This window comes from Camponotus vicinus, unplaced genomic scaffold, assembly GCF_025532165.1.
Source record: "Camponotus vicinus isolate PSW18456_S1 unplaced genomic scaffold, iyCamVici1.0 SCAF_1, whole genome shotgun sequence".
NCBI classification, from domain to species: domain Eukaryota; kingdom Metazoa; phylum Arthropoda; class Insecta; order Hymenoptera; family Formicidae; genus Camponotus; species Camponotus vicinus.
In genome coordinates this window covers 34,145,161-34,171,032 of record NW_028141945.1, presented here as the reverse complement: position 1 = coordinate 34,171,032, position 25,872 = coordinate 34,145,161, and the positions used below count along the sequence as shown (strand labels likewise).

Here is a 25,872-nt window from a genome sequence, read left to right as displayed (position 1 = left end):
CGCCCGCGTACGTGCCTGGATTAAACGCAGTGCACGCATACGGAGGGTCGGCTGACGCAGCGTATTTTATACCATCGTAGCAAAAATAAAGCGTCGATGAGCGGTTTGCAAAGTTCCTCCTCTCCCGGTTACTAATTACAATTTTACGGTCGATGAGCCGGTTCTCGCTGTCGCGAAAATTGCAAGTAAGATCCGCGACGAAACACGTCGAAATACCTATAGAATGAATGATAGACTCCACGAGAGCGAGCACACGTGTAATTTGCAATCCTAGACATGGACATGTGATAGCAATCGAGCATTCGCAAAACCAGAGACAAATTTTGATCGTTGCTGAAAGTCTACACTGGCAAATCTACACGTACGCGCTATTAGATTGTTACACAATGATCTCATTTCTGTAAGTAGACGATGTTGGACGTCCTAATAGAGTCTATCGTTCCCTTAGAAGGCGCATTCTCATTTTAGGAAAACGATCATAGCGTACGTTCGCTACGATATTATATTTCGTATGCAATTACGATTCAGATGTCAGTGACAAAACTCGCGGCGTGTAATGCACTCGCTCGTTTCTCTATGATTGTAAAATATATGTATGCTTATACCATATTAAGTGAACGCTGTAACGCAAGCGTATCGCAAACGCGACATGCACGCGTCTCTTGTGCCACGGTATGACATAAATTTATAATTTTATTGTACACAGCAATCCACTTTCGTGTTGTTATCGTTATGCAATCTATCGCTCCCGCACTTGTTGCATTAACAGTAAATGACGTTTCTATATTTTTGAGGAACATAAAGAATATATTTTCGATTTAGCACGAAGGATCTTCAAATTATTTAACTTTATTTCATTCATTGCAATATTCCTAATATTAGAATGACTTCTTGATTAGAAAAAATTATTTTTATCAGAAATTATAATAATCAATAAAATGATAAACATACTAAATCTTTGATGCAATAATGTAATTCATCATCAATAATATGTATAGTATAATTTTAATTTTAAAAGTTAAAATAGAAATATTCGACCATATTTAATCATAAAAATATGCACATGTTAAAAATCGAAATGACATAATGACTTTCCTTGACACATTTTAGGGAAAGATTATCTCAAATTTTATTAAAGAAGTTGCGGTTAAGAGGATCATTCTATATGAGAGATTCTGAGACATTCTGTCATATCTTTCGGAATTATCATTTTCGGAATCTTGTGATTCCGGTGAATCCTCGTGAATCGTCGAGACTCGCTTGACAAAAGCCGATGCTGATCATTTTAAATCGAGTGTACGCGAATGCTTAAGCGTGCAGAAACGAGTCGAAGGTCTATATGTGCAGTCTGGTGCAGCCGTGCACCAGGAGGAGATCGCGTGGGACCTGTTGGCCCCGCCCTTTGCCGACCAGATGTCATTACTCATTACGCACGCTGCGTCGCCACGCATTCCTCCTTCTCTCGATTAAAGGGCCGCAGAAAATCACCCGCAACTAGACGACTTCGACTCGCCCTTTCTTTCCCTCCTCCCTTCTACGCGGCAATTTCTCGCGAATGCAACGGAATGAGAAAATAAACGTTTTAAATAAACTTTTTTTAAAGGAATGTATTCCACGCGGTCGTTCTTGAGATAGAAAAAAAATTACGAGTGTAACGTATTGCGATGATAAAAAATTATTCCATCAAGCGGGTTTTAAATTCGCGAAGAATTTCGAGAGAAAATTATGGAAATGGCGAACGCGCTCGTCAAGTCGAAAGCGAATTCTTGCTTAGAAAGGATTTTATACTTGACTAGAGTAGAAAAGCAAATAACGGTACGATTCCGATAACTTCGACGTTGCGGTTTAGTAATTGTTTCTATAACTATACCTTCGGAGGAAGATAAAATATAAAGAAAAAAGATCTCAAATTGTGGTAAATTTTCATCTTTGTTTTGAATGAAATTACTAATATCGAGAACATATCCTCGATAATTATATCTCGTATCTCATCGATATAGGTATAGTAAAAATCTGTCAATAACAGTTGGCGAACGAGAACAAGTAGAGGCACGTTGGAGATGTGATAGTGCGAGGATCAATTTCTCTAGTTACCATCAACGTCGGTTAACGGTAAGCATAGTTAAACTAAACGTTCGTCGTGTCGCGACGCGAGAAATTCCATCAAGATCTAGGAGAAGTTTCCTACGCATAGATGCGATATCTCCGATGTGAAATCTACGAAAGTTCGTAAAGCGTGTGAGATGAAATAATAATACGCAAGCGACACAATAATTCATTACGTTTCTCTCTTTTTCTTATCACTCTCATACTGACGTACATCCAGGACGGACATATACACCTGCCAGCTCAGAGCGAGTCAGATTATTCGCATAAGTACCGCACATATACACGAGTCACACCTGTTATGCGCTTCAATACACCGGGTGCTCTCTTCGTTCGCGCTCGTTCTGATGACTTCTTTTCATGTGTCTGCATAAAAGCATCGTGATATTATCAATTGAAGTGATTGCCGTTGGAAATGCGATCTAGACGCGATGCGTTTAGGGCTCGTTGCAGCTTGAGGAAGCAGGAAGAGAAGGTACATCGTTGATAACGTGTTTGGAGAGCAGTTTAGAACACGACGCGTGGGCGAGAGAAGAAGCCATTTCATTCAGTCGTTCAAAGATTTGACACGCTTAAGAGGATCTGGAGAAAGCGACGAAAACATATTTAAAAGGACCTGACATAAAAATAAATTATAAGTGGTCGAAAGGAAAAGTTTCACTCTAATAAGCAGATTGCTTTTCTCTAAAACATTATATGTATATGTGTGTTGTGGAGAGATATTATATAATATTACTATTTTACTATTTTAATATTATTATTTTAGAAAATACTATATTGCTTCTATGAAAAAAAGATATGCGAGAGAGAAAGAGCATCTTTTTTTATTCTCTTGTTTTATGTGGATGGAATATTTTTTTGTTCATCAAGACATTTGTAAGACTTCATAATCTATTACTAGTCTTCATGCTAGCGTGATACGGAACAGTTGCATTTGTATCTTACGGATACAAATCACGACCCATTCCGACTATCCCGAGCGATTCGCGCATAAGCGCGCGCCCGTGCAACGATATAAGTTCCATGCATTACGGCTGCACTTGCAACTTGGGAGGCCCTCCAGATAATGCGAAAAGAGAGTCAAAGGAGGTAGATAGAGGTAGAGATAGGTAACGATCGCGTGGTGGAAGCAAGCTTGGATATCGCGTGCATTGCATTTTAGCCGCGTTAGATTTCTTACCAGTCTACAAACAGAGACATATATCCCTTTTCATCCGTGATAATAATCTTGATTTTTCTTCTAAATTACCTGTTAACTTTCTCGGATAGTGATACTTGGTTTCTGAGACCGAAAAGTAATTTCCGTACCTCTTCGTGGTGTTTTTTTGTTCTTGTTCTCTGTTCTTGTTCTCTTTGTTTTATGCGTGATGATTTCTGTGTATTTTTTTTCTTTCATTCTTTTCCTTAATTGCATTTGTTTCTTCTTCTTCTAAAATTATTTTTTAAATTAAATTTATCTTCATGAACATAATAAAAACGAGAATAAAAAAATTTAACTTGCGAAATCAGCAATAGTATAGCTCTAATCACGTCATTATTAGACATTTTAAACGAATCGATTCACGCCATTTCAAAATAGATGAATAAGAATAATCGTTCGTTATGAAAGATTGAAATGTAGACGAAAACGTGTCAGGATTCTCTAATGTAACGATGACGATTGAACATAACGAATAAGTTACAACTTATCTTATTAAAAATGGACAACGGTCGATTCATAATGAATAAAGAAGTAACATATCCATTGTTAATATTTCTATTTAATCAATTTAAGTATATTTAATCTTAATTTTAATTTTGATTTTAATCTTCTTTTCAAATTTTTTTTCCTTCTCTCTTTACCTCTTTAGACATAGTTTTATAAGATAATGATATTCATAATCCGAAAACATTGAAAATTATTATTGTCTAAAACTGTTCACGTTATTACTTTTTCAGAAATTTTTCGGAAACAATTGTTAAATCCCAGTGTTAAAATTAATGAAATCGCTTCGCTTTAATTTCCTGTGATATAAATAAATAGTTTAGATAATAATTTAACCAGATTTTCTATGAGAAATAAAATCGACGTTAAGAGCGCAAACAAATGGAAATAACTTGTCTGTTTAAAAATGTGACACATACCTGTCACGAGGCTGATCATTTATAAATAGCACATAGCGGTACCACACTCGCATATTAACATTCTTTTGTATCTCCTTACAATGTAGCGTAAACGTAAATCTCTTGCGTCTTAAGAGAATCTTTATTCGACGCCCACGTGAATGCCGGCAATGAGTTAAGCCATGGGCATGTATTCCTTGGAATATCTAATCCTGTAAATCACACATCGAATTTGTTCGACTCTTGCGCAAATTTAATCAGTCATTTCGCACTTTAAAAAATACAGAGATTGTAAATTGCGTAAGCGCTACAAATTGAACCAATACTAACGATTTAGATACTTCGATTCGAATGTAACATGGAAGTACAATCTCCTCGCTCTTTTACAGATTAGATACCGGTAGATCTGATGAATAATTTTGCAAATATTTAGAGTAAAAACTAAAACTACTATAATCCGCGATATAAACTGAAATGAAATTCTATGCATAATCTAGTTGTGGTGATGTAACTCAAAATTGTAACACTTTGAGTATCTGATTAGATTTGACGTGTATAGAAGATTACGCATAATATGAACAATATAATTTGTATAATATTAAATTAAATATTGCTAATAAAAAATACAGTTTTCATTTTTTTAATAAATAGTTATGAAACACGAATATCTAAATATGTTCTAAATATATGCAATTGTAGATATTACAATATTCCTGGTGACAAGTATATACAGCCAAGAATTTTGGAGGAATATCGTAAAAAGTAATGCATGTATCGATTTGCACATCACAACGTTAAAACTATCGACGCGTTCTCACCAATACTTGGCGTTTTATGCGTGGACTTAGAGACGGCGATTCGCGTGGGATTGGAATGCCTATGGGGCTCGATCGCGTTTTAATACGAGTGTGCGTTGTATATTGTGGTTCCTTTGAAGCATCGATTTTTAAAGAATAATTTACGAAAATTACAATCCCATACTTTTAAGCTTTTAAACTTTTATTTTGCGAATTATTGTAATTAAAATGACGTAGAAAAATACAACACAACGACGCATTCCGCGAGTTATTCTCGATGCTAGAAATGCAATTATGTATATATAGTCTATGTTCGTTATTTGATACCATAATCATATATGGTAATAATTTAAAAAAATCGAAAATTAAACGAATTGTCTCGCCGATAAAAGTTGCTGCTGCTAAAAGCTACAAACCAATTGTCAAATGTCATTAACAGACATAAACTAATAATAATCTTTTTTTTTCCTTTCTCTTTCTCTCTAACGAGAGTTAGAACAAGAATTTATATATATATATTAGATTAATTATATTATTTTATATCGATTTATATTCATGATATATAATTAAATTTGAATGCGCTGCAATTATCAGCATCATTTTTGGATAATAATTCCGTATATAATAATTATTATATAAGTTTAAATTTCAACAAAGAGGAGAGACCTAGTAAAAGCTAGATAGCAATGCGTCAGTTTCAAGGAAAATTAAAATTTTTTATTAAACCTGATATGTGCATAAATTTTTCTTGTTATGATACCAAGTAATAAAGTTGTAATTAAATAATCTCAACTTGAGATTTTTTTATAATAAACTTCTCTGAATTGTTATATTAATTGCAATTGTTATGTAAAATAATTAATAATTTTTTGAAATAAAAATAAAATATATGTTGTCTATATAGAAATATTTCCTATTTATATTATTTTTATAAAAAATGCACACTTTGTTCTTAAAAAAAAAGAAGATATTAATTTAATAAAAATAATTTCTCTAAAATAAATATTATATATATATAATATTTATATGCAACATCTTGATGTTGATCGGTGTGTCGTGACACCTTGGACCAGCATTCGCATATTCACGAGAGTGCAAGGACCGTTCGGATGCAATTGCAACCGCACGTTTACTAGGCAGGGACACTTCGATCTGATGCAAATGCGTTCTCGACACCCGACGGGATCTGCTAGGCGTGTAGGCGAGAGAGATGTCTAGCCTCTTTTGCAGGACCACTTTGAACAGCTAAGGAATAGTGTCGCGTCGGTGTCCTCATATCCATAGGCGTCGCGAATTCCTCTTTCCAATATTGTTTAAAAAGCCGAATGGTATTAAAAGAAAAAAATAATATAAATATATAATATAAATTATGTTTTTGATTCACGATTATTAAATTATTTATCAAGCCGGATAAATTTTATATACTTTATAATTTTATAAACTTTCTTTTTCTTGTATGTATTCCGGCTTTTATGTTATATATGTATACATATATAAATCACTAGTCGATAAAAAATAAATGTATTTTTCGATTTATATGTCACACTGTATTTTTAAACGATAAGATATGTGATAATTTATATTATTAATAATTTATATTATTTTTTATTGCATACATATAATTTATAGCTAAAGTATATTTTTAAAAAATTATATAAAAAGAAGTACATGACATCAAATTGTAATTTATGTTTAGAATTAGATGTTCACAATAAAGTTTGATAAATTACATAAAAACAAATATTTTTTAGATAAATATCCAACCACTAAACTAATTAATAAGAATATAGTTTTGATTGTAATAAGAATATAGTTTTGATAATAGTGTAGTTTTTTGATAATAGTATTTGATGAAATTGTGTACATGCATTGAATGTATTTGTACAAATTTTTATCGATATCTCTTTAATTAGGATTGTTCAAAACTTGTATGACTTTAATTAAATTTATAATGAAAGCTACTCGGGGAAAAGATTTCGCAAATCAAGAATAAATATTTCAAGCGTTTTTAAATTTTATCAAACGTACGACCATTTCTCATATATACTTTTCGGCCTACCCTATATATTCCGCGGGAGTTACTTGCAACTTTCCATATTGAGAAGTTTCAAAGCTACGCTTCAGTAGTGAAATAAACAGGGACGCCTACATGTATGACTCTTTGAACAGAAATCGATAAAATGTATACATGAAAAAAAATTATGAATTATTAATTGATGAAATTAAATATTGAAGTATATGTCACGATTTCATATAAAGTAGTTCTACAAGTAAATTCTACAAAAACGGTGAAAAAAATATATATACTATATATATATATATATATATATATATATATATATATATGCGAAAATATTGTATAATCTTATAATTACTATGTTATAGTAGTATGTTATAGTAGTAGCTTATTATACTATATTATAGTAGTACTTTGAACAGCACACTAAAATAAGATGTTAATTGCAGCGCATTTAGACTTAAATATACATCATGAATCAATATATAATAACAGTCAATTTTTAAAATATATTTACAATATAAATATAATAGTTATACACATTGAATATTTTGTTACCTTGAATAAAATCTATTATCTTAAAGTTCGGACATATCTAGCAAGGTATTTAAATGCATTGGCATCCAATTTGTACCATTGTGACATACAAACAGAACGTTGCTGTCGATATACGCTTGAACTTTGCCCACTTTGTATACTTGCTTGCTTTCTTTATATTTGTTCGGGATTGGCATAAATAATATACCACGCTCTTCACATTTCTTTTGCACAAGATCTTTAAAACCATGCGGAATTTGTGAAGCTGTACGCACTGCTTCTGCAAGTCTCTGTGAAAAATGAAATACACGTAATATTTAAGAATAATTCTGAGCAATTTAATCACAAAACGTGTATGTTTCGTACCTCCATTCTTGGCTGTACGATTGATGTCATTTGCGACATTGTCGCTTGGGTTCTTTCTAGACTCGTTAAATACGAAACGTGTTCCATTGCGCCAGGTTGATGATTTTGTGACTCACTGACGGCCCTATTCATCATGTTCAACGCTTTTTTGAAATGCTCTGTAAATTATATTTATATTTCATGATATACTTTAATGAATAGTAATTGCAATAAACAAAAATAATTTAAATTTGATATTAAAATGCACACACATTTACAAAAGAAAGATGTAGAACAAGGAAGAAGGAGCAACACATTTACAAAAACTTACAAAACTTTACAAATTACATTGATTTTCATCTATAAAATTAATAGATTAATTATGTGCATTCTAAATTATGTGGCAGTTATTTTCGATTTCAGAGTTTATAAGTAGAAAATCAAAGTGAGATCTATGAGATGTAAGTTTTAAATAGATAATTGCCATCATACCTTTTATCACTGGTTCTCTCAATAACTTATCACTTAACATACTTTTCCAACCCGTATACCAATTTGTAACTTGATCGTAATTGGGTGAATGATTGAGCCAAAGTGCCAAAACTTGCAACCACTTTGGAAAAAAGAATTTGTCGAGAAGTTCTGCCATAATATGAACAGGGATCAATTCCTCCCACTCGTGCACCCAATTCCACAGATCTATATGTTGTTGATGTGGATTTATGACAAATTCAGATAATGTTAATTGCAATTTTGGTATAATATTTTTGACTAAAAACGCTTCCATATCCCCCTTAGCAAATACTTCTGCCCAAGGTTGCAACATTAATCTAGCAGATCTATCCGATGGATGCCAGCCTCCTAATGCAGATCCTAATTTTCTGCGTATTATTGGATAAATTAAAATATCCAAACGATTTGCTAGTTTACATAAGATACGATTATTATTTACTTTTATAGTTGTATGTGTAAAAAATGTAAATCAATATATGCTTACATAATAATGGTAACCAAGGATGAATCCATGTATGGATGGGTATAGTGTCTGTAAGAGGATTCCATTCTTCCACCTCCAATGTCAATTTTGGCAAAATTAATAAATCTAATATATTTTCTAAGATCCAGTTGGGCAATAATGGCATCCAATGTTCTATTAATTCAATGAGAGGATCAGGTTGCCTACACGTCCATTGCCTAATTTGTTTATAAAGGATATTTAATAAGAGTTTATGAAAAGAATCATTTTTGTTTGTATATTTAAATATATTTCAAATAGACTTCAAGAGAATGATAAAAAATTTAGGGTATGTATTCACAAAAATTTTTAATTTTTTCTTTTATATTACTATATAATTAAAATTCATTATGTGAATAACTTACTGTATGGCTCCTCTAATTGATGGCATCCATGCATTCCATACTAATTGATCGTATGGATGCATAGTCTGTGTTTGGAATGTGATATTACTAGTTCCACTTTCTAAAACACATTTCCACTGTTCAAATAATTTGATTGGTTGTTTCGGTTGCAAGAGTGGATTCCAACTAAGCAAACAATCTTTTATTTTTGGCGCCACAAAACTACTGGCTAATTCGCCGAGTTCGTACATTTTATATTCCTCGTAATAATTGTCTTGCAAATTTTTAAAAGCTTCTGCAGTTTCTTGCAGAGACAATTCATTTGTTTCATTTATTAACTTGTCCACAATCATAAGGACATTCTCTAAAGTATCAATAAGTTGCTCATGTTGATTCACAACTTTTGATAAGTTCTTCTTTTCTGTTTCTAAAGCAACCATTATGTCATTTAAATGTCTCATTCGTCGATGATTTTGTATAATATCTTGTTCGCACATATCCACAAGTAAATTTAAATTATGCTGTAATTCAGGCAAAGCAAAATTCATCTTAGATTTTTTATCAGACATAGTCACAATTTCATCAGGATATTGCTGACCCCCAGCTATCGCATGATATCCACTGAGAATTCTTTGCTCTGGCCCTGTCATATCAATAACTTTAACTCTGCTCATATCATTGGACATTGAAAACTTTCTATTTAATTTTCCATCTTCCAAAACTTGATCGACACTTTTATAACAGTATCTAACTTTCTTTTTATTGCTATTATCATCCTTATACCATTGAGATACTTTGGATTTAAGTTCTTTTATGTCTTCTCCATCATTATTTTTTATTTTTTCTGGCATTTTTGGTACCTTTTCTGGACCATACGCACCAATTGCACCTCTTCCCTTTCTGAAATGTATTTTCACTGGGGCACTTATTCCTTGTAATTGTTTACCTAAACCTTTGCCAGGTTCAAATCCCATCTAAATAAAAAAATTTTTATTACTATCCTGTGTTTTGCTGGAATTTATATAAGATCATTATGTAAAAAATACCTGTAATAACAATTTAGCACCTATACCCTTTGTATGTATTTCCCAACTACCTATTCCATCTTTCATTAATAGTGAATTTATTTGATTGCGTTTTTTACACAGACCTGCAATATCACTGTCTAAATTCAAAGAGAAATGACCTGATATAGAATTGTTTGGTCTTTCATCTTCTGAGCTAAAAAATAAAATATAAATTTATTTTGTAAATAAAAAGTAGAAGAAAAATATACATGCTAGAAATGCTGTTAAATATTAAATCTCACCTAGAATCACTGTGATATTTTGATTGAAATTTCTGTGTCTCCTCTTTATCTTCCTTATTTTTTGATTTCCCTGCTTGTTGGATACCACCAGCAACAAAACTGACTGGTGCTGTATAATTTTTAGGACCCTTGTTAAAAGTCTTAAAAGATGGTCTAACAGATAATTCATCTTCATCGCTATCATCTGCCCAAATACCTATGTTCAAATTGGAAAAGGTTGTTGCTATAAATTTATATATATATATATATATATATATATATATATATATATATATATATATATATATATATATACAAGCATATAATTTTCATACTGTCATTCAATTCTCGATTTATTTAATTCTCCTTTTTAATAACATTTCCGATATATTATACCTAGCATTTGTTGTTTCTTCGAAAGTTTGCATTGAGGACGACTTATATTAAATTCGTTATCTAAATCATAATTAGTAATTTCAAAGCTTTCTACTTCGTCTTCAGACATCTTGTCTTATAATTTAATTATTTTGTTACACAATATTGTTTTATTATTTTATATAGTGATATAACTTCAAAAAGTTCACGTACTACAATGATCTTCTATCAGACTTGATCGAATCATATTACAAAACATTAAAAAAGAAAACCTGAATCCAACCACTCTAATCAACTCTGATTGCGAAGCATGTGAAGTCAGAGAGAAGACAGAGATGTCATGGCCTGCTTTTAGGTGATCCCTGAAAGCGATACTCCCTCTATGGACATTGAAAACATGTGGACATGAACTACAAAGCTAATGTCCATGAATGTTCTCAGAGGGTAATATATAATGTGCACAATTTCTGGTTTTGTTCCGTGCTATGTGCACGAAATGCCGATAGCACCAGTGCTGTATAACAAGATACTTATGTAAATTGATAGTAAATAAATTATTCAATCGCGAAAGATACTGTAATATTCAAAGATGAAATAAATATTTTTTCTATATTCATTGTCATATTTATATCTTTTTATTTACAAAACACAAAATGCCTGCTGTGGGATAAAAACATTTTTAACCGTATTTCTATCAATCTTTTTAATTAGCAGTAAACTGATCTTTGATATTTATCAGTCATTTTTTTAATTATTTAAAAATTTAATTATCAATACATGTATAGAATTTGTCAAATTAATCACTGATTCTTCTAAAGTCTTTATAATTAAGACTCGAAAAATATAGATGTTGCAAAATATTTTAAGTCTCTTCCTTTATATAAAATATAAAGAATTTATATGTTCCATTTTAATATAAAATATACGTATAATATATATAAAATTTACTAAAAATTTTTACATAGTCCAGACGAGACTGATCAGCGAAGATTAATTACGCGACATTTATTATTAAAGGTTTTCTTAAATTATCTTAATATCGCTAGTAGAATAATCAAAGGATCATTAAAAAATATATATAATCGACCAAAACTAGCCAAAATTCTTGTTTATTTGTTAAAAGTTACGATGTTTCGACCATATGGTTATGGTCCTTTTCAAGTATACAGGTTCAGATAAAAGAGTATAACAATGTAAATCTTAATTTTGTAAACTCTACATATCACAATTACAAGATCATTAACGTCTTGTCAAATTTGAAAAAGAGAGATAAAACGTTATGTCAGTGTGAGACTTCGTCAAAAACTGAGTTTTGGCTAGTTTTGGTCGATTATATATATTTTTTAATGATCTTTTGATTTATTATTAATAATAGATATGCAATAATAGAATTCAATAAGTTTTATATAACGTAAATAATCGTGATCAAAAGAGTCATTAATAAAATTATTGATCGTTTCTTCGATCGTAAAAGAAAGTATTTGCATTACTGACGCATTTCGTATTATAGATTATCAAAGGAAATATTCAAAATGAAAAAATAGAATAAACTTCGAAATCAACAATTAAATTACTAAATAAATCGCGATTTAAAATTCGCGAGAAAACACGACGAATAAATAAATCGACAATAATCGGAATATTCAATTGCGAGATACGCATAATTTTTATAATATGATAATCGAAACCATCAATAGACACGCGTGCGATATAATTATTATCACATAAATGATGACAGACGAAGATATTTTGGCAAACATTTGTGATCCGTATTGTTTATGAACATAAAATTCACTGTCCGATTTATTTGCGATTAATACGCGACTTTGAATATGAATTTCACGATTGAGAATAAAATACATATCCTATTTCGCGCATGATTAGCTGAATAAGATGAAATGAGCTCTATAAGCTTTAAAATATAATTAAAAATCGCGTTGTGGCTAGGTAAAATAGAATATAACGGAACGAATTATTTTCAAAGTCCTTCTAATAATCGATGTAATTGTAGTTTAATAAGATTTAAATAATGTAAAGAATCACGTTTAAAACAGTCATTAATAAAGTTATCGATCGTCTCTTAAATTACAGAAGAAAATATTTGCACCACCAGCATTTTGCACGAACTATTACAAATAATATTCAAAGACGTGGAAAGATAAACAAAGCTTCAATGTATAAGTCAACGATTAAATTATAAGATAAATCGCGACTCGAATTCACGAGAAAACGCGACGAATAAATAAGTCCATAATATGCGGAATATTTGATCGCGATATGTATAATTTTTATAATATAATAATCGAAGCGCCCTTAATGGACACACGCGCGATATAATTATTATCACACAAAGGCGAAGATATTTCGATAGACAATTTGAGGTCTGTAATGTTTGCGAATATATAATTCATCGACTGATTTATGTGCGAATTTTTATAAGATAAAACGCAACGAATAAATAAATCTATAATATTCAAAATAATCGATTGCGCATAAATTTTATAATATAATTCGACGCCATTTGATACGCGGATGACATACCGGTAATATCCGATAAAAAGAGGAGTGACCTTAAAAATAAAGAACGATATTAACATCTTGTTTCTACATCAGATTTCGCAAGATCAATCTGCGAAGAAAAGTTAAGTGATCCATTGAACGTCGGGAACTTCACTGTAGGAAGGAACAAATCCTGGATCTTCCGGACTATTCCCGATAGCAATGATTTTAGTAATAAATCAACGACAATTATCCCTCGTCATTATCTTCAATTCACGAAATTGATATGCACATCAAAAAACATGTTCTTCCATTATTAAGAGATATATTTCTTTATTGAAAATTAAATGGATATAACGACCTTTTTTATTGAAATGTGATTACGAACGATTATATTTATAAATAATAAAATACATGTATTGGAGTTTGTGTTAAATGTGCGAACACATAATTTGGGGTACCGTTCGCGCGCGCGAGACAAATCGAACACGGTATCAGCAAGATTTAAAAAATTTCAATTCAAACTGTGTAAAATAAAATAAATCAAATAATTTTAAACAATTAATTCTGGATTAATTCTCTAGATTCTTATTCTTATAACGTTTAAATTAGTAATTTCTTTTCTTTTAATCAATATCTTACTGATATAGGAGTACCCATTCGATTCGTCTCTAAATTTTTAAGTATTTGCACATTTTATGTAACATTCATATATAATTTCGCGTATATATAATATATCATATTAATAAAAATTATAAAAATATTTTGGATACGTTAATTTGTGCATGTATTTTATTATACATATATATAAAATGGTATATATCTAAAAATTAATATTCTAAAATGGCGATGAATGTCCAATACCTGCAAATAGTTTCTTAAAAGAAACTAAAAACTAATATTAATATCCCCAGTACCTAGAAATAATTTTTCAAATGAGATAATTAATTAATAATTAATAAAATATATTCGTTCGTAATCATTTTTATCCAAAAGGTTAATAAAAACTAATTATAATATGAAATTACTTGAAAAATAGAAATTTATACACAACGCTATATCCATATTTAATCTACTATTAAATATTTCTGGCATTAGGCAATAATAATTCCAATCCTAATAATGACAGAACATATTTAACGAAGAAAGGAATAGATGCATTTATCTCACATCTAAATATATATTATTTAAATTAATTCGACTTTAAAGAAGCGTATGGCGTTCGTCGTTGAATGACTACCGAAATCATTGCTGTCGGAAATTGCCAGGAAAACCTGGGATTATTATTTACAATAAAAATTCCCAATTTTCAACAGGCCACCGAACTAGACGTCGCGAATGGATCTTATAAGAACCGGTGAGAAATAATTCTCCATGATGAAAATCGTTTCGACTCTTCGGTGGTATGAGCCACGCAACTTTCATTAAAGTTTATTTAACGGAAGGAACAATGATAACTAATAAAATAACTCTTCAAAAATAACTCTTTCATTAAAACGACAATCTCGTCTAAGAACGCGAAAAAGAACGCGAGAAAAACGCGGTGTTTTCGCAACGGTAATTTATTAATTTATGAATATTTTTGGATACGAAAAAAAAAATTCGTAAATACAAATATAACTGAAAAAACAAATTATTAAATTCATGATAATTAACTCGCGATTCTATAATATCGAAGGTGATCGTTAAATTTTATGAAGCTAATATTTAATCGTTGATTTATCACATCGAATCTTTACTCTCTTATTCGACATTTCTTTATATTTAATTAGCAATATTTAGGAATATTATCTAGGAATATTATCTTAAGACGAGAAGGACAGTGATAAAATTCTTCTGTTAAAATGATAATCTTGTATAAGGACGCGAAGAGAACGCGGAAAGAACACGGTATTTTCGCAATCATAATTTAATAATTTATTTTAAGAATATTCAGTTCCGTACGATATGGAATTCATAAATAAATAAAGCTAATGGAAAGCATATCATTAAATTTATAATAATTGACTCGCGATTCTGTAACAAAGGCGTCCGTCAAATTTTATAACGCTTATATTTAATCATTAATTTAGCATCGAATTTTTACATTTTATATAAAAATTTTCCGAATTTATTAATGACTCTTTGACATGAAAATACAAACAGTTACTCTTTTATGAATATTCCAAAAATATATACTACAGAAACATATACTTTAATTTAATGAATTACTGTTATGTTAATTACTATTATGTAATCATTATACGTATACTTTCGATAATTTTTCGTGTAATTTACATAAGAATTTACAATCGTAAATACAATTTCATATAATATAATTATAGTCATAATTGTATTGTATTTTACAATTAAAATATCAATGTTAGATTATAATTAAAATACAATTATAACTATTAATAATTTACAATTTACAATTTACAAATTTATGATGCTATCAATATCAAATAATAAAATTCGATTTATTCAAATATTTAATAACATCGATATAATAATTTGATATTGATAGCATTAACATTTGGATTAAATATTATATTTGATTTAATACACATATATTTTTAAGTTTTAAAATAAAATATAACATGTTAAGATTTCTTAAACGTTAATAATTATGCAATTTCTTTAATATTTCTGAAGCTAATTTTGATAATTTAAATTTCACTTTTAAAACATTTTTATTTTTAAAACATGTTATATTTATTTTCACAACGTTTTTAAAAATAAATTCAACTTAATTAAAATAATTTTAATTTACCCCTAGGATTATTGGAATATTAAAAGAAAGAATGAATCTTCCTTAATAGCCCTAACAACCCTACTATTAAAAAATTCTAATAATTTTAATAGCTCTAACAATCCTACTATTACAGAATTTTAATGATCTTAAGAGCCCTAACAACCCTAATATTAATAGAAGAATTCTAATCGTTTTTCTTAATAGCCTTAACAACCCTACTTCCTGATTAACTAAAATTATTCGAGATTTGAGGAACCTATTTCTAATCATCACCTTACCTAATCATGTATATATTTTAGTCACGTGCCCTAACCGCGTGCCCTAACCGCGTGCCCTAACCATACTCTTCAGGCCAGTTGAACCTACCTTTCGTTGATCCTGGCCACTTTCTTTCTCGATCTCTAATCAGAGATCGAAGAAGGAGATAATTACTCCTTCTTTTGCCAGATAATTACCGGCAAAAGAGCGTGAAATATTTACGCTCATTTAGTAACGAACGTTCGATTTCACGATCGTTCGTTAAATATTGAATATAACTTTATTTTAACTGAAATAAAGCCAAATTACTACAAATTTCTATAAATTTTTTTTTAATAAAATATAAAATTAATATGTGTATTTATCATATTACAAATTATTAAATTAATTAATCATTTGGCTTTATATTCAGTTAAAGTAAAGTTTAAAAACAATATCTACAAACAAATTCTACGATGGATGAGCTATGAGCAATTAGAAGATAAGTGCGTATTATAAGAATAAATTAGTATCAAAAATTGATAAAATTGATAATTGTTAATGCGTGTCCTTTATTTAATAAATTAGACAAAATCTTTACAAAAAAATCTTTTCTTGATCTCTTCTTTTTTTAATTAATATTTCAAAATATTTTCGCAATAGATGCAAAGCATAAGTTCGAAAGAATTTATTAAAATTATTTTATTTAATTTAATTAATTTAATTAAATTATTTAATTTAATTTATTTAATTTAATCCATCCTAGCTCATCCATTTTAAGGCAACGGATTTATCTACAATCTACAATCTACATCTACATCTGCAATCTCTACGAATCCGTTACCTTAAAGTTAAATAAAAGTTTTTTTCACTCACCGGCATTGATGCGCAACAGCGGAGTTGTTGTTATCGAAGCTAGATGTCTGTAACATACAAATATAAAATTAATTTATAATAATGCTCACAAAATGCAATTAATATTTAAACAAATTTTTATCGCGCGGAATTTTATATCCGATGTGTAAAATAATAAGCAGATAAACACGTATGGAAAAATTTTATAAATTTTTGAAACTGTTTTTTAAATAGAAAATTTTATATGATTTTTATAAAAATCTTTCTCTTTAATTCATTTAAATAATAAGATCGAATTATTGTTTGTTTATAACAAGTTAACGATTTATAACGATTAATATATAAATAATAGATATTCACCATCAGGTTGCTCCGCCGATGCAAGATGCCTCTCCCAGGCCTCTTCCTCCTCTCATGTTGTTGACGCGCGATACTATTAACGGCACTCCCGCACTCACGAGCGATATTTTTATATCGCTATTTCCGCTATTTTACGCGCGATACTAAACGGCACTCCCGCACTAATTCGGTACGATTAAAAATTTGATCGCGCGATGTATATATTTAATATATATATACTTTGTACGACACTCCCGGTTTCGGTACGAGCGAAAATCCCATTTTACTTATGAGAATCAGCTTCGAGCCAATAGGTCGGGAACGCAACGATACAACGAGCAAGGATTAAGTCCAAACCGAAAAGAAGACGAAACGATTGACGGAAATAGAGGAAAATGAAGTTCACCAACTCTTTTTCGCGCATAATTATCCTATCTCGTATCGAACCTGGACCCGCTAAGCACGATTTCAGGTGCTCCGCCCGGACATATTATGCCTCTCGCGGTTGCTATATGCTACACCAGGCTAGTAGACGGCAAAAGAAGAGGATACCCACATTTTTTAAATGCTAACATTCAGCAATTTAGAAAATGGGGAGGCAACCCCTTTTACCGAGCGAAAATCGTGCCTAGGGGAATCCACTCGACTCCTCGACAGGGTTAACACACGCAGTGCATGTGGCTGTAGACGAGCAAAGAGAAGGGACCCATTGACGACCATTCCGAGCAATCGATCGAGTTCTAATCAATTCGGGTCGAATCACTTGACGAAGCACGAAGCGCGAGTGTACGTTACAGAGCAACGTGTGCAAACTCGAACATCCCAGTTAATTGGCATCGGAAGTAGAGACTCGTGATAATAAATGAAATTGGGATTTTATATGAAAAAGTTCAAAAGTTCCGCGAAAACGCGACGCCGCGAGAATACTACAACGCGAAAATGCGATAACGAAGCGCTTGCCGTCCGCGGCACGTTGACGGCATCGACGACGCGAAAGGGTACTTAGCTTCCCATTCAAGCACCTTAAGATTTATCATAAATAGAAAAATTTAAGATAAACCTCATGGCACCATCCAGGTACTAAGCCCTCCCACCGCGACAAGGTGTACCCCATGGGAGGGTTATATATAATTTTATATATAATATAATATATAATTTATTTTGTAATATACTATATAAATTTTAATTTGCAAATATAAACGATAAATAAAAATATAAATGATAAGAGAAAATCTATTATATAAAGCAATGTTCAAAATAATTTATTTTGAAATTAATTATTGCGCGCAATTAATTTTTACTTTTAAATAGATATATTTTAATGTTATAAATCGCGTAATTACAAAATAATTTATATTTCTTATAGATATAAACTTTTAAAAATGATAAATAAAAAATTTTTGTTTTTATATGAAATATTTATTTTATATGAAATTTTTAAATAAATATATTAATATGAAATGTTTTATAAAATATAAGAAGTATCTGAAAATATTAATTAATAAAAAATTTTATAAATGTTTTAATTATTTTAAAATAAAACGGAATATTTTTTATAAGTATATGTATTATATATGTTACAATTTAAAATCACTATTGAATCACTATCAAAGAAATAAAACAAAACGTGAAATATGTATATTTTGAATATATACTAATGATAAATAATTTATATATTATTGCGTCCGCGGAACAATATATATCGAATGCGCGCGACACAATCGGCATACGCTGACGTTCGTGCACTCGTAAATAATAACGCGATTTAAGGTGCACAAGAATTTTAACAAACCGCGTGTAACATACAAGAATTCAGAATAATCGTAAAATGGATCACAAATAGACGCGCGTTCGCACAACTTGACAGCTAGGCTCAGACTCTTTGACAGTCGTTGTTTATAACAACATCTTGACAACGCGCGCGGAAACGATCTTCTTCGAAAGAATTCAACGGGTGACGAATACATTCAGCGGGACGGGACGCAACAATATAATAAATAATGAATGTGATAAATAATTTATATTAATGACTTACATCATATCTCTCTCATTGGTCCATCCATTTCCAAAACCTCCTTTTTTCTTTTGATTTTTTCGCTTTTTCCTCGTGGCACTTCAATCCTCGTTGCACGCATTTGAATTCCTCGTTGCACTTACACTCATTCACGAAAAGTTCCTCGTTGCACTTGCAATTGTGTTCAGAGAAAGAATTTGATAATATATGATACGTCTCACATCACTACTTCACTGCTCAAGAGCCACTGAGCGAATGATCGTAAGTCAGAAACATTACTGCGGTACTGTTTATATCGCCAAGGTTGACTATGTAAAGAAAGAATTTGATAATATGTGAAACGTCTCTCACGTCACTACTCAAGGCCGCTGTGTGAATGATAATAAAGCCGTGTAACATATTAACAATAGCGCGATACTGTTTACCAAGGTCGAACACGGTGTTATTGATAATTCTCTCGTTGCCGAAATATTTTCTGTAATATGAAATATTCGCTCGCGGAATATTAAATTATAGAAGTATTTTAATTTATTGATTAAGATTAATTGATTATTTATTAAACTATTTATCATGAAGTCTTTCGTTATGCTAATTATTTGTATCTATAATTCGATTGTTTTACTTCGTATTCTCTCACAATCCCCCCCCCCAAATTATATTTAGATTATCAAGTAGAATGATAAAGTAACACGGATGGAATATATTTGTGACTCTAAATATTAAAATAATAATTATTGTCCGTAAAGATTGCAAACATCGATGTGATTATTTAATATGTTGGATTCCTATCACATTAAATCGATTCTCGATTAAATTGTATATTGTTTAATTAACCAGGATTGAGAAAATTTAAAGCATTGGTCGAAATATATTTAATTCTAATATTGTTAAGGAAATATCATTATAATAAGCATCAATATAATTGAAAGGTCATAACATAATTAATTCTCTTATGCCCTTTTTTGGTATCCCCTGTTTCAATTTTTATTCGCAGTTACGAATGAATGCGATTCGATAAAGATTTATCGTTGCGATACAGTTTTATGTCGTTAATTAATTTTTAATTAATTAATACTTATTAATATTTATAGTAAATTATGTTTCGATACTAATCGTAATCGTGTTTAGTACAAAAATTACAATATACGAAGCGTTTCTCATTACTACTTTATTACTCGAGAGTCACCGTGCGAATGATGACAAAGCCGTAATGTAGCGCGCTACTGTTTATATTTTATATTGCCAAAGTCGAACACCGTGTTACTGATAATTCGTTGCCAAAATATTTTATATATTATAAAATATACATGAACGCTAAATATTAAATAACAGAAGTATTTTAATTTATGGATTAATTAATCGATTATTTATTAAACAATTAACGAAAGACTTCATGAGTGATGAATAGTTTAATAAATAATCAATTAATACTCTTTAATATTATATATATATATATATATATATATATATATATATATTATATTAATATTATATATATTAATATAATTTAATATTCCTCGCGCAAATATTTTATATTACAGAAAATATTTCGGCAACGAGAGAATTAACGTATTAACAATAGCACGATACTGTTTATCGAGGTCGAACACGGTGTTATTGATAATTCTCTCGTTGCCGAAATATTTTCTGTAATATAAAATATTTGCGCGAGGAATATTAAATTATAGAATAATTTATTGATTAAGATTAATTGATTATTTATTAAACTATTCATCACTCATGAAGTCTTTCGTTATGCTAATTATTTCCATCTATAATTCGATTATTTTACTTCGTGTTCTCTCACAATCCAAATTATATTGAGATTGTCAAGTAGAAAAATCAAAGTGATAGAAATCTAAGGATAATTATGCATAAAAAGGGCCCACCTTCGCACAAATGTGTTATTGACGTATGTTGTGAAGATGTTATCCCTGATTAACATTCTGAAGGTTTTAGCCGGCGGTCGTTCTTTATTCAAAAGTTATTAACAAATAAATGTGAGAAATATTGACATAAAGATTCTACTTTATTTGTTCACCGATTTGCTTTATTTTTAAATATGTTATAGGGAAGATTTTCCCGAGTAATTTCGTATATATATATAAGGGTCGGACTCAAATAGTTTTGGAGATATAGGCTGAAAAAGGATAAAAATAATAAATACAAAAATAAGGTAAACCTTCGGAAAACCTACTTATATGAAATAATGGGTAAGAATACCCAATTTCTACGTATTTTTAACTCCTGAATACGAATATGAAACTTAAAAATAGCGGTCGAACTCGCAAGTCGAAGAAAAACACATAAAAAAGTAAATTAAAGGTAAATAAAAAAAAGGTAAACAATTTAAATTTACAGTGACTCGCATTAATATTCGGACACTATGATGTGCGAGATATTATTACTGTTATATTTGCTTACAATAATGTTAACGAGGTAATTGTGGTATCATGTATTAAAGTGAACATCGTAGTTGGAAAAAACATACATTATTTATTTAATATACATATGTTTGTAAATAACAAAGTATAAGTGAAATAATATTATTAGTAAATTTTATAACTCTTTGCAAGAGCTGTCTTTTTATATGTCTAATCATTATGCGTCTTTGTCCAATGTATCTTTTTGTTAGAGTCTTCGGATTGTTATGAACTGTCGCACTGCCTCGTCCTAAAAACTGTAGAAACGCTTCTTCTTCTTGTGATGTCCATCGGAATTCTGTGGCCATTTGTTGTCTTCAGGCATTTTTAACAAATATTCAAATTGCTGAAGTCTATTTTTCTTTATTCTTTCGATTATTGTCTCTTTTGCTTCATTTTACTCAAAAATATTAATAATTCATTTTATTCAAAAATATTAATATAATAATATAATAAATATTATTATATATTAATTAATATGTATTAATTAATATATTAATATAATAAATAATTAATATGAATAAATAATATAATAATTTTGGTATCTCTCTTAGTCTGACTCTTCCTCTTCGACCTGTCCTGGGTGTCCCTGCCGGTAACGACGGCCAGTATTCATAATTCACTCTTATATTTAAGATCGTCTTAAGTAAGTTGGAAAATGTTATATAACTATTTATTATATAACTTATTATATAACTTATTTTACTAACTAAACAGAATCTTAAGAAGCAATCTAAGATACTTAAGATTATTTTAAATATAAGAATAGTCTATATGAATATCGGCGTGTGTTACCGCCGGCATAGCTCTTAGGTTCATTAGAGTACTCAAACCTCCTCACCTGGCAAATGCCTTCGTTAAGGTAGAGATATATCGAGGAGGAAAAATTTTTTTTATTTTTTATTTTTTTTCAATACAGGGTTTAATAGTTAAAAAAGTTAATGTAAAATATAATTTGAAATTTAACACAAAATAATTTATTACATGGAATAATTTATTACACGAAATGAAATTTAATACAAAATAATTTATTACATGGAATAATTTATTACACGAAAATGTCCAAAATATACGTATAATATAAAATTTACTAAACATTTTTACATAGTCCAGACGAGAATGATTAGCGATGATTAATTACGCGACACTTATTATTAATAATAGATATGCAATAACAGAATTTAATGTAACGTAATTATATGTAACGTAAATAATCGTGATCAAAAGAGTCATTAATAAAATTATTGATCATTTCTACGATTGTAGAAGAAAGTATTTGCATTACTGGCGCATTTTGCGCGGACTTATTAAAGACAATATTCAAAGACATGGAAAGAGAGACAAATTGTAATGTTTGCAAATATATAATTCATCGACTGATTTACGTGCGAATTTTTATAAGATAAATCGCGATTTAAAATTCGCGATAAAACGCAACGAATAAATAAATCTACAATATTCAAAATAATCGATTGCTCATAAATTTTATAATATAATTCGACACCATTCGACACCATACGCGGATGATATACCGGTAATATCCGATAAAAAGAGGAGCGATCTTAAAAATGGAGAACGATATTAACATCTTGTTTCTACATCAGATTTCGCAAGATCAATTTGCGAAGAAAAGTTAAGTGATCCATTGAACGTCGGAAACTTCACTGTAGGAGGGAACGAATCCCGGATCTTCCGGACTATTCCCAATAGCAATGATTTCAGTAATAAATCAACGACAATTATCCCTCGTCATTATGTTCAATTCACGAAATTGATATGCACGTCAGAAAACATGTTCTTCCATTACTAAGAAATATATTTCTTCATTGAAAATTAAATGGATATAACGATTTTTTTTATAGAAATGTGATTACGAACGATTATATTTATAAATAGTAAAATACATGCATCATTGGAGTTTGTGTTAAATGTGCGAACACATAATTTGGGGTACCGTTTGCGCGCGCGAGACGAATCGAACCCGATAACAGCAAGATTTAAAAAATTTCAATTCGACTAGTGTGCAAAATAAAATAAATGAAATAATTATAAATATATAATTAATTCTAGATTAATTCTCTAGATTCTTATTCTTATAATGTTTAAATTAATAATTTTTTTCTTTTAATCAATATCTTACTGATATAGGGGTACCCATTCGATTCGTCTCTAAATTTTTAAGTATTCGCACATTTTATGTAACATTCATATATAATTTCGCGTATATATAATATATCATATTAATAAAAATTATAAAAATATTTTGGATACGTTAATTTGTGCATGTATTTTATTATACATATATATAAAATGGTATATATCTAAAAACTAATATTCTAAAATGGCGATGGATGTCCAATACCTGCAAATAGTTTCTTAAAAGAAACTAAAAACTAATATTAATATCCCCAGTACCTAAAAATAATTTTTCAAATGAGATAATTAATTAATAATTAATAAAATATATTCGTTCGTAATCATTTTTATCCAAAAGGTTAATAAAAACTAATTATAATATGAAATTACTTGAAAAATAGAAATTTATACACAACGCTATATCCATATTTAATCTACTATTAAATATTTCTGGCATTAGGCAATAATAATTCCAATCCTAATAATGACAGAACATATTTAACGAAGAAAGGAATAGATGCATTTATCTCACATCTAAATATATATTATTTAAATTAATTCGACTTTAAAGAAGCGTATGGCGTTCGTCGTTGAATGACTACCGAAATCATTGCTGTCGGAAATTGCCAGGAAAACCTGGGATTATTATTTACAATAAAAATTCCCAATTTTCAACAGGCCACCGAACTAGACGTCGCGAATGGATCTTATAAGAACCGGTGAGAAATAATTCTCCATGATGAAAATCGTTTCGACTCTTCGGTGGTATGAGCCACGCAACTTTCATTAAAGTTTATTTAACGGAAGGAACAATGATAACTAATAAAATAACTCTTCAAAAATAACTCTTTCATTAAAACGACAATCTCGTCTAAGAACGCGAAAAAGAACGCGAGAAAAACGCGGTGTTTTCGCAACGGTAATTTATTAATTTATGAATATTTTTGGATACGAAAAAAAAAATTCGTAAATACAAATATAACTGAAAAAACAAATTATTAAATTCATAATAATTAACTCGCGATTCTATAATATCGAAGGTGATCGTTAAATTTTATGAAGCTAATATTTAATCGTTGATTTATCACATCGAATCTTTACTCTCTTATTCGACATTTCTTTATATTTAATTAGCAATATTTAGGAATATTATCTAGGAATATTATCTTAAGACGAGAAGGACAGTGATAAAATTCTTCTGTTAAAATGATAATCTTGTATAAGGACGCGAAGAGAACGCGGAAAGAACACGGTATTTTCGCAATCATAATTTAATAATTTATTTTAAGAATATTCAGTTCCGTACGATATGGAATTCATAAATAAATAAAGCTAATGGAAAGCATATCATTAAATTTATAATAATTGACTCGCGATTCTGTAACAAAGGCGTCCGTCAAATTTTATAACGCTTATATTTAATCATTAATTTAGCATCGAATTTTTACATTTTATATAAAAATTTTCCGAATTTATTAATGACTCTTTGACATGAAAATACAAACAGTTACTCTTTTATGAATATTCCAAAAATATATACTACAGAAACATATACTTTAATTTAATGAATTACTGTTATGTTAATTACTATTATGTAATCATTATACGTATACTTTCGATAATTTTTCGTGTAATTTACATAAGAATTTACAATCGTAAATACAATTTCATATAATATAATTATAGTCATAATTGTATTGTATTTTAC

The 25,872-nt window shown here is 29.7% G+C and overlaps 1 protein-coding gene across 2 annotated transcripts; it reads right to left on the bottom strand.

Moving 5' to 3' along the window:
* Positions 1–1,040: 1,040 nt before the first annotated feature.
* On the bottom strand, positions 1,041–11,262 carry Sip1 (septin interacting protein 1). Of its 2 annotated transcripts, XR_014436026.1 has the most exons (11): positions 10,949–11,262; positions 10,574–10,769; positions 10,311–10,485; positions 9,286–10,238; positions 8,903–9,099; positions 8,398–8,826; positions 7,927–8,084; positions 7,582–7,850; positions 4,231–4,421; positions 3,356–3,535; positions 1,041–2,688 (listed from the first exon to the last, which is right to left on the bottom strand). XR_014436026.1 is itself a non-coding variant. In XM_083084367.1 (8 exons), exons 1-8 carry the CDS (start codon positions 11,055–11,057, stop codon positions 7,602–7,604), a joined length of 2,466 nt encoding a protein of 821 aa, XP_082940493.1. In that variant the 5' UTR covers positions 11,058–11,262; the 3' UTR covers positions 7,513–7,601. The 2 variants fall into 2 exon arrangements, 1 of the variants encoding a protein (XP_082940493.1); XM_083084367.1 differs by lacking the exons at positions 1,041–2,688; positions 3,356–3,535; positions 4,231–4,421 and having other exon boundaries at positions 7,513–7,850.
* Positions 11,263–25,872: the final 14,610 nt, after the last annotated feature.